The 11,154-nt window shown below is 36.7% G+C and overlaps 1 protein-coding gene and 1 non-coding gene across 2 annotated transcripts; one reads left to right on the forward strand and one right to left on the reverse strand.

The window, feature by feature from the left end:
• The first annotated feature begins 309 nt into the window (after positions 1-309).
• LOC107934295 (auxin efflux carrier component 3) lies at positions 310-3,854 on the forward strand. Its single transcript, XM_016866676.2, is given in 7 exon segments — positions 310-997; positions 1,000-1,785; positions 1,872-2,163; positions 2,289-2,374; positions 2,843-3,000; positions 3,083-3,159; positions 3,265-3,854. Coding segments are annotated over 7 exon segments (1,914 nt in total). The 5' UTR covers positions 310-549; the 3' UTR covers positions 3,332-3,854.
• A 6,415-nt stretch (positions 3,855-10,269) lies between these two features.
• Positions 10,270-10,376, reverse strand: LOC121208153 (small nucleolar RNA R71). Its single transcript, XR_005903115.1, has one exon. It is a non-coding gene; the product is annotated as a small nucleolar RNA R71 (small nucleolar RNA).
• Between the last annotated feature and the right edge of the window lie 778 nt (positions 10,377-11,154).

Consider the following 11,154-nt stretch of genomic DNA (forward strand, 5'->3'; position numbering starts at 1 on the left):
AATGATTTATATATTAAATTAAAAAAGTAATAAAATGATGGAATGTTAATAAAAATAAATTTTATTAGTGCAGTTTTAGATTATAAAGAAGATGAGGGCTGTCCACGTCATGGAAAAAGCCAATGGCACATTAGAAGAGCCACCTGTACATTATTATTATTATTAACCAAATTCTGTAGTTAAGTTAACCAGAAGAGGCGGTGAATTGTTAACCCAAGTTTCATAGTTGAGTGTCCTATCGTCCTCTGCTTCTCTCCCTATTCCTATATTATTTTCACTCTTTCCCTTCCTCCCTTCCCTTATATAATTCCCTCTCTCTAAATTAAAAGTTGCATATCTTTTAAAATTATACGCTGGCTTCTCATTTTCTCTCTTTCCTCACTTCCCTTGATTACCTTTTCTATATATCACAAAAATTTTGCAGTCTTTCTTTCAGACGCAAGCAGCAGGCACCTGTCCTAGAAACAGAGATCTTCTCAAGTTAGTTAAATAACGGTTTTTGCTATCCCCATTTTGCCCTTTCATCTTCTTCTTCTCCTTCATCGGAAGATGATTAGTTGGAACGATCTTTACACCGTTTTAACGGCGGTGATCCCACTGTACGTTGCTATGATCTTGGCTTACGGCTCCGTCCGTTGGTGGAAAATATTCACCCCCGACCAGTGCTCGGGTATCAACCGCTTTGTCGCCATATTTGCCGTTCCTCTCTTGTCTTTCCACTTCATTTCCACCAATGACCCTTACGCCATGAACTTCAGGTTCATAGCAGCCGACACCCTTCAAAAGCTCATCATGCTCTTCGTTCTTGGATTGTGGACTAATTTAACAAGGAACGGAAGCCTGGAATGGATGATCACCATTTTCTCTTTATCTACTCTCCCTAACACTCTAGTCATGGGTATTCCTCTTTTAATCGCTATGTACGGTCCCTACTCCGGGATGCTCATGGTCCAAGTCGTGGTTCTCCAGTGTATCATTTGGTACACCCTTCTTCTTTTCCTTTTGAGTACCGCGGTGCCAAAATCCTCATCATGGAGCAGTTTCCCGAAACTGCAGCTTCCATTGTTTCTTTCAAAGTTGATTCCGATGTGGTTTCACTTGACGGCCGCGATTTCCTCGAAACCGACGCTGAAATCGGGGAAGACGGCAAGCTACACGTTAAGGTCAGGAAATCTAATGCTTCCAGGAGGTCTTTGGGGCCGTGTTCCCTTCCTGCATTGACTCCCAGGCCTTCCAACCTCACCGGTGCTGAAATCTACAGTTTGAGCTCTTCAAGGAACCCCACGCCAAGAGGTTCCAATTTCAACAACTCCGATTTTTACTCCATGATGGGTGTTCAAGGATTTCCTGCAAGACACTCCAATTTCGGTCCAGCTGATTTATACTCTGTTCAATCCTCTAGAGGACCTACTCCAAGGCCATCCAATTTTGAAGAAAACAATACAGTAATGTCTCCACGATTCGGATTTTATCCAGCACAGACTGTTCCTTCATCCTACCCTGCTCCAAACCCTGAATTCTCATCCGTCACGAAGAACGCTAAAGCTACCCAACAACAACAGCAGCAGCCTAGGGAGAAGGAGAATAATAAAGAGAATCATGATGCCAAGGAATTGCACATGTTTGTGTGGAGTTCAAGTGCTTCGCCGGTTTCAGAAGGCGGAGGTCTCCATGTCTTTGGTGGTACAGATTTCGGAGCGTCCGAACAATCTGGACGGTCTGAGCAGGGTGCTAAAGAGATAAGGATGTTGGTCGCAGATCACCCTCAAAACGGGGAAAACAAAGGTACAATAAATTTATAAGTAAACTAGATTATTCTGCTCGGTTAGGAGTTACTGGAATTTTTTAATAATAGATCGTAGCTTGTGAAGGCATGGCAGGCAGTGGTGACGTTCATGGAGAGGACTTCAGCTTTGCTGGAAGAGATGGGGAAGAAGAGAGAGAAAAGGAAGGACCCAATGGTCTCAATAAGTTGGGGTCTAGTTCAACGGCCGAGTTGCACCCTAAAGCCGCCGGAGGGCCGGAGTCTGGCGTAGGCAAACAAATGCCGCCGGCAAGTGTAATGACGCGCTTAATCTTGATCATGGTCTGGCGCAAGCTTATCCGAAACCCCAATACATATTCCAGTCTCATCGGGCTGGTTTGGTCCCTAATTGCTTTCAGGTCAGCTCATTATTTGATTTTAAGGTTCAAACATTATTCAACAAATCCTTTTTTTTTTAACTTTTTAATTGGGTATTTTCATATGTAATGAATTTACTGGTTTTGGGGGACTTAAATTAATGCAGGTGGCATGTGAGTATGCCGAAAATAATAGAGAAGTCTATCTCCATCCTGTCAGATGCTGGACTAGGAATGGCCATGTTTAGCTTAGGTGAGCATTTCCGTTATTTGCTTTATCTTCAACTAATAATATTTGGAAAAGAAAGAAAAAGGAAAGTTTATCTGCCTTGACCTAAATAAAATTTCATAGACCAACTCGGTAACAATTACACACTACACCACTATTTGGTGCACTCAACACTATGTTTAACTATTTATGATACTTTCGCCGAATTCAGGCAATCCCATGGGAACAAAAATCCATGTAATGGGAAACCATGGACCATTTAAAAAAAAAAAAGTTTGACATTGAAAGAAATCTTTGGACACTTAAATGGGATTTAACCTCCCGACATGTGGGGTCTTGTTTGCGATGTTAGTAAGCGGTCCAGGGTCGGTGGGCATTGGTTGTGATAGACGCCAATTAGGCCACCAGTTAGTGAAGGTAGGTGATTGATAGATTAGGGACACATAGTTTCCTATGGAAAGTCGTAACTTTTGGTGCTATATGGTGAAAAAGGTCTGTTTATGGCACTGCAACCCAAGATCATCGCTTGTGGGAACTCTGTAGCTACATTTGCCATGGCCGTTAGGTTCTTAACTGGTCCGGCTGTCATGGCTGCCGCTTCGATTGCAGTAGGGTTGCGCGGCACACTCCTCCGTGTCGCCATCGTTCAGGTAAAGAAAAATCCTCACCCTCCTCGTAAGCTTTGACTTTTAAGGATTGTTAGTCAGCGAAATTTTGTTTCAAATTCAACAGGCGGCTCTGCCACAAGGAATTGTACCATTTGTGTTCGCCAAGGAATACAATGTCCACCCTGCGATTCTTAGCACTGCGTAAGTAAACAAACCTGGATATATTCAAACATAGTATATATAGCTGTTAACTACTACATATATATATATATATAGCTGACGGTTTGATTTGTAAATATTTTTCAGGGTTATCTTTGGGATGTTGATAGCATTACCAATAACGCTGGTGTACTATATTCTTCTAGGATTGTGAGGGTACTTTCATAGTAAGCCAGAGATATGAACGGGAGTTTTCCAGGGGTTGATAGAATTGATCAAAACCGGATTATGTTGTTAATTAACACGAGGATATTCCGGGAAAGAAGATTTTAGTACAAGAAAAAGAAATTGTCACAAGGGTTCCAAAACCATTGGAGCTAACCTAGCTAAAGGTATTTGACTTAGTAATGTGTCCTCCCTGATTTAAGGGATCATGCCTCCATGAGAAGCCAAGTTTATCCAATTTCCTAGAGTAATTTTGAGGAGAAGAAAAGAAGGCCAATCCTGCATAAGGGAGACAATGAAGAGGAAAATGGGGGCAAACAAAGCTGGTTACTTCATATTAATTAATTCACTTTTAATCTCCCTTATGCTTTTATTGTAAAGTTTGATTTCATTCTAATGAAAGCTGCCAAGGGTTTTCCTTTTTTTTCTCCTTTCTTTTTCAAATGCTACTGGTACTTTTACAATTTTTTTAATACAAGAATGTAATCTGATTTGTTGGCTTTGATTGGCAATTATTGGCGTAAATCATCCTGGGTTATTTTTTCTGTCTTACTTAGGAGATTTATTTATGATTTTAAATAATAATAATAAGAAGAAAAAGGTGTTTTATTGCTGATTTGGTAATTCAGGTTTAACTAGGTGGGCAGGAAACATGTGGTAATGTCCTCGTGTGCGTGGCCTGATTCAACAGCAAACAATGGGGCCATAGGTTATCGAGGGTCATCAAGAATTAAGCAAGCAAAATACCCAACACAAATTGACTCCACCCTTCCCCCAATAATTCACCCAAAAGTTATTCAGGTGACAGTATTTGGTATAAATGTGAAATAGCCACCTCCTGTTTTCCGATAAGATTATAATATACATTCATATATTTGACATTGATGAATTAAATTATAGAGAAGTGGGGATAGTAGGAGCAGCGAGCAATTAAGACATGGCTCCGACGGGAATGAATACAAGCCAACAAAGACTAATCAAGACATTTGAGAGGGAGAGCGTGATGGTCGATGTCTGCTGAACCACGGACATGAGCCAGGTGAGATGGGCCCAAGCCCAACCGAGGGACCAGGGACCAGGGACCAGGGACCATTTGAGCGATTAATTATACTTTTGATTTTGAAAAAGACATTGCCCATGGGGGACCATGGGGGAATAAATAAATAAAAGGTTGTTTTTATTTTGGGTTAAATACCAATTCCCCTTCAACTATACCTCATCAAACAATGTGATACTTACGAAATTTTTATTATCAATTTGATACCTATAGTATTTCACTGTAAAATAAATCACCCCATTCCGTTATAGAATGATGATGTAGCATAGTAACCACTCACACAACATGACACTTAATATTTTATAAAAATGAAATAAATATAAAATTTCTATTAAAATTTATATAATATCGCAAATTTTTTTGTAAATTTGAACTTTTTCTTTCTTTTCCCTCGTCGAAGAGATCTTCTCATTATTCTCCATCATCACACAACAACACCACTAAAATTCTTTGCAAAAATCTTGCTTTTTGAAACACATTTTTACAAAAAAAAAAAAAAAGAAGTAAAAATCTTACCAAAGTTTCATCGTTAAAGAGCACCACCAGAATTCAAAATTCTTACCTAGGTTCCATCGTCAAAGAGATTCTCTACCATTTTTTTAAATTCCTTACTTGGGTTATGATAAAATTTCATTTTTTTCTTTAAGTAGGTATTGAATTTCTAGAATTTCTCTAGGTTTTGCTATTGCTTTTGTTAGCTTTGATGTGCCAAATTTTTAATATGAAATTTTATAAATTATATTTTCTACATCATTTAATGAAAATATAGTTAAAAATTTTATCAAGCATTTTCAAGGAGTTATAAACTACTCAAAATTTACTTCAAATGCGTTTTAACTTACCAATGTTTTTCTTTAAGTATTTAAAATTGATTTTATGCAAGTTTGGAACTAGGTTCTATACATATCCAAATGTTTCGAAAAACAGAAATTCAATGAGAATTTTTGGGCAACCAAGCTTTTTAGAACCTATAAGTAGAGGTATCAAATCCCAACCAAGAGGTATCGAAACATATCTCTAGGTTTCGATACATAAGAGTCCAACAACCATAATTTTAAATCAAGTAATTGACACCCAAAATTTAGGTATCGAAACATGCTATTCTGTAACTGCAATTAATATTCTAAATGGCTCCATATTATCCCAAACAACTATAAACGATTGCAAATCATTTCCTAGATATAAATACCCATCAATAACATTTCAAGAAAAAAAGAAACCAATATCCAAGCATCAAAATCAAGAGAAAAATTTCTAGGTAAGACATTGCCTTAGGTAAGACATCAAAATCAAAATCAAGATCAAATCATTTCCTGCTTACTTTAAACGTACACGAGATACTGGCTTAGGTAATACATCTAATGCAGTTAACTAGGTATCTAACTTAATAGACAGACATGCAAACATTGTTCATACATAACTGATCTGTCGTGATCCATTGTAGCAAATTAAACTAGTTTCATACTTAAAGAGCTTGAATACGAGCAACTCTGTTATGTTTTAAGTACTTTTTCCAATTTAGTTTTAATTTAATGAAAAGTGTAATTTGAGTCATTTTATGACCTTAGGGGCCAAATGTGGGCTAAATGAGGGCTAACGTACCTAATGAGTGTGTAGGACACCATTCAAAGGCATAAGAGCTCGACACTAGTCGCCATGTTGCAACACGGGAGTCCAATGTTGTAACGTAAGGAGTAGAATACAAGAATTCCAAGGCTACCTTTGGTGTTGCGACACACACCTGAAGCTGAACTTGAGCCAAACAAACTGCCTTCGATGTTGTGACATAGGCACTAAATGTCACAACACCAGCCTTACATGGAAAAGAATTACGAGATAAGGGCATTTTGGTTCACATAATATATTTTTATGTAAAAACGTCAGCGAACCTAGGGCTAAGAACAACAACCAACCCTAACTCTATAAATAGACTCTTTAGACACTTATTTAGGGAGGATTTTTGTAGTGTATAATTTTCCTTGTAATTTAGTTTTCAATTTTCAGTTTCTTTTAGGTTTTAGATATATTTTTAGTTGTTTTGTTCGTGTCCAACATAGAATCTGATTTGTGGATTCGTCCAAACTCTCTTTGGATTCTCTTAAACATTATTCTTGATTTATTCTTTATATTTATTTTATTTATCAAGCTTACAGTGTTTATGGATTCCATAAGGAACTAATCCTCTTATGGGGGATTAGTAAATGGAAATGTGATTAATTATTACTATGTAGGGTTTTCTTAGCGGATCAGCTATTTGGGGATAGGAAAAACTAAAACCCTAGGCCTGACAACCTCAGGAAGTCATCTAGGTAGGAATTAACCCTAAATTTTTATTGCCTATTCGTGAACCCCTTACCTTAAACCGGTTTAGACTGTGAGGTCGAGAGATAAGTAGTTCTTATCGAGCAGTTAGTTTAGTGGAAGATCGAGAGATTTTGCTAGGATAACGACTAGTTGATTGAGTAGAAACCTGAAATAGGAATTAGTTATGATCATTGAAGCGACCTAATCTCCCATGCTTAGAATTGATTGAGTTTAAAGATTAAGATTTCTTTTGTCACTATTTCTACATGTTATTTCTTTCCTTAAATTTATAGATAATTTCTTTATTTTATTCTCATCGTAATATAATTTATTTCAAGTACTAATTAGATCTATTTTCATTTAGGTTAATATTAATTTAGTACTCGCCTTCCTTGGGTACAATCCTTGGAGTACTCACCTATTTCGTTGTAACTATATGATAACCTGACCCATATACTTGCAGACATCGCCTCAATATTATATCTTTAGTTGCAATAATCACACTTTAGACGTTAATACGTATAGAGGCGGTCAATAATAGATATATACGCAGTTTCACACTTGACAAACTTACATGCGAACATAGTTCGCCAAAAACACAACTAAATTATTGAGATGGCAAACAACAGAGGGATGATCCAAGGCGTAATCCTGCAAAAGATACAGTTGAACCAAGGTGATATTTTTCCTAATCCTTCTGCATTCAAAAAATGACACAAACATCTTCTAATACTTGGTGAACTTACCTTATGTAACAGTCCGTTTTTGGGTTAAAATGGAACAGTGGTTTTGGGACCACAAATCTGAAGTCAAAATATTTATTTTATTATTTTAATAAGGTCTACATCATGATAGGTTAATTACGTTAAAGTTTCGTAAAGAAATTTTGTTGTTTAAATGCTTAATTCGGTAAAAAGGACTAAATCGTGTAAAGCGCAAAAGTAGTGTTCTATTAGTTAAAGGTATTAAATAGCTATAGAACCTTAAAGTTAAGGTCCTTATGTGGTTATTAACCCATTTATAAGATAGTGGAAGTTAGTGGCGTGGCATTTGGAGTAGTTGTTAAAGTTTATTAAGGTTAAAAATGTAAATTATTAATAAAGGTTAATTATAATAAAACAAACAAATTTTAGTTGCTTCCATCTTTTTCAACTACTGAAATTTGAAGTTGGCAGAAACCATTTTAGGGTTTGAGGCATTCAGAACTTTTAAGCCAAATTGTAGGTCCATTTTTGCTCGATTTTTAATGATTTCTATGTTTTTGTGATCGTTACAACTTAATCTAGCTAGCCCATATCTCTGATTTCAAAACTGTTAAAGTATTTGGATGTTGACATTGTTAAATGCATGAGTCTTTTGTTAGTTAATGATGGAAAATAAGTCGTTGTTAGATGTACAAGTTTTGTAAAGTAAATTTTGGTAAAAATGTTAGTTTTGGATTAAATTGTGAAATATGAAAATTTAGTGGTTGAATTTTAAAATAAATGAAAAATATGGATGATAAACTATAATTTATACATATTTTTACTTCATGCTTGGCATATTTATGAATGATTTTCCTTGGTTTTAGTGAATTCGATGCTCCTAAACCTTTAATTTCATGTTTTATACTCAGGAGAGCTTAGGTAGCAAAAAGAGCAAGAAACGGGCCAAAAATGGACAAATTGGGCCTAAATCAATGTTTCACATGGCCTAGGCACATCCACACAGGTAAACCACATGCCCGTGTGAGGCACACAGGCAGGCCACATGCCTGTGTGTCATGGCCGTGTCAACATTAATCCAAGTCAGAATTGCATACGGTTTGAGCACTTGCACACGGGCGTGACACACGGCCGTGTTCCTGTCGAGCCCAAGTCTAGTTCTACTCGAAAAAAGCCACTTTTTAGGGTTTGAAAGCATTCTAAAACCTATATAAACACCCTAGAAAAGGATGAGGGGGACACGCGGAGTTGGAGGCAGAATATATTCAAGAACAACCATCGGAATCACCTCAGAGCCAGGACCTACATCAAGACTGAAGATTTCCATCCAATTTCCTAGAAGTTCTTTGGGTTTCTTTATGTTTTGTTGTTCTCCAAACTTTGAGATGTTTTCCATTATTATTATGAACTAAAGTCCCTAAATACCTAAAGGAGATAAAACCTAAGACGAATCTCATTACTCTTTGATTTATATGATAAATATTTGTTCTTATTCTCAATTGTGAATTTTAATCCTTGCTTTAATATTCCAGGATATTAATTCAGGTTTTTGATGTGCTTATTCAGTGGAGGAAAAGTCCCTATTTAAGAGTAGATCATTCATAATTAAGCGGAGTTGCATGCAATCCTAGAGATAGGATGACATAAATCTGTCGGATTAGAGTCAAATCTAATAAGGGAATCCATAGATCGAGTTAATGCGACAATAGGGGTTTTAATTAGAAAGAGATTTCAATTAATCAACCTAGAGTCAGTTGTTTTTAGTCTCAAAAGGGATATTAACATAAATCAGGGATTTTTACGGAATAAGTCAAGTGAACAAATCGTCTAAGTCAAAGGTAATAAGTGAAGTCTAGGTGGATTCTTCCTTCGGTATTGTCTTTTCCATTGGTTTTCCTAAAGTATTTTCCAACTTTCATCTCTGTCGTAATCTTAGTTAATTAGATAATTAGTTTAGTTTAAAAACATTCTCTTAAATTTTAGGCTAGATAATAAAAAGATAGTAATTACTAGTACTTTTAGTCCTCGTGAATACGATATTTTCGGTCTCACCATAACTGTACTATTGTTCGATAGGTGCGCTTGCATTAAGTCAAATTTTGTAGTTACTTTTACGACCATCAAGTTTTTGGCGCCGTTGCTTGGGAATAAGATATTAGGAATGCTTAATTTTTATTACTTTAGCCATTTTTTTATTTTTATTGCAAATTACTTTTATTTTTAATTTTGCTTAAATTATTAAATTTTCTTTTATTTACTTCTGGCAGGTTTTTATAGTTTATGACTAGAAGAAACTTGTCGGGACCTCTACTTTTTGATAGTGAGATCGAAAGCACAGCTCGCAGAAATCAAAGAGAAATAAGGCAAAGCCTACGATACATAGAGGAAGGGCAAGAAGACGGTATTCTAACCACAACCGAGGAGATGGCTGATAATCAAAATAGTCTGTTACCTCTTGTGGTTGCTGCAAACCCAGTAAATCAGGATCCTACTCCTCGTACTATGTATGATTATGCTAAACCTACTTTAACAGGAACTGAATCGAGTATAGTTAGACCTGCTGTCGCTGCAAATAATTTTGAACTGAAACCTAACACAATTCAGATGATACAACAGTTTGTTCAGTTTGATGGTTTGCAGGACGAGGATCCAAACACTCATTTAGCAAACTTCCTGGAATTTTGTGACACTTTTAAGATCAATGGCATTTCTAAAGATGTCATTCGCCTTTGGATGTTTCCATTCTCATTGAGGAACAAAGCTAAATAGTGGTTAAACTCGTTACCACGAGGGTCAATCACAACTTGGGAACAAATGACCGAAAAATTTTTACTGAAATATTTTTCGCCGGCTAAAACAGCTAAACTAAGGAATGATATTTCTTCTTTTGTGCAGATAAATTTAGGAACACTTTATGATACATGGGAGAGATACAAGGATCTATTGAAAAGGTGCCCTCACCATGGGTTGCCCTTTTGGCTACGAGTTTACACTTTCCATAACGGTTTGAATCCCTCAACTAGACAGATGATTAACGTAGCTGCTGGTGGGACTATTAATAATAAGACACCTGAAGAGGCTTATGAGTTTATAGAAGAGATGTCACTGAATAATTATCAATGGCAAGTCATGAGGACAAAGCCAACAAAAGAAGCCGGCGTTTTTAACGTCGATTCAGTTACTATGCTATCTAACCAGGTAGAACTTTTGAATAGAAAAATTGATGGTTTACTTGGCTCTTCATAGGTTCATCCAGTAATGCAGTGCAATGCAAATGGAGGTGGAACGAGCAATTTAGACTATCTATCCTAAGGCCCTAACATGGAGAATGAGCAAATGAACTATATGGATAATAATCCTTAACCCCAAAATAATCTTTATAATAACACTTATAATGCAGGTTGGAGGAACCACCCAAATTTTCATGGGGAGGCCAAGGAAATCAAAGACCACCACCCCCGCCAGCTTCCAACAACAACCATACCAGTCAGAGAAAAAATTGAACCTTGAGGAGATGATGACAAAATTTATCTCAGTAGCAGAAACTCGTTTTCAGAATACTGAAATCGCACTTAAAAATCGGCAAGCATCAATTCAAGGACTCGAGAATCAAATAGGACAGCTAGCTAAGATGATTTCAGAGAGACTACCAGGGAGCTTACCTAGAAATACCAAACCCCACCCAAAGGAACATGTAAAAGCAGCTACATTAAGGAGTGGGAAGGTGTTAGCTGAATTTGAAAAGAA

This window comes from Gossypium hirsutum, chromosome A01 (genome assembly GCF_007990345.1).
Source record: "Gossypium hirsutum isolate 1008001.06 chromosome A01, Gossypium_hirsutum_v2.1, whole genome shotgun sequence".
Taxonomy (NCBI): Eukaryota; Viridiplantae; Streptophyta; class Magnoliopsida; order Malvales; family Malvaceae; genus Gossypium; species Gossypium hirsutum.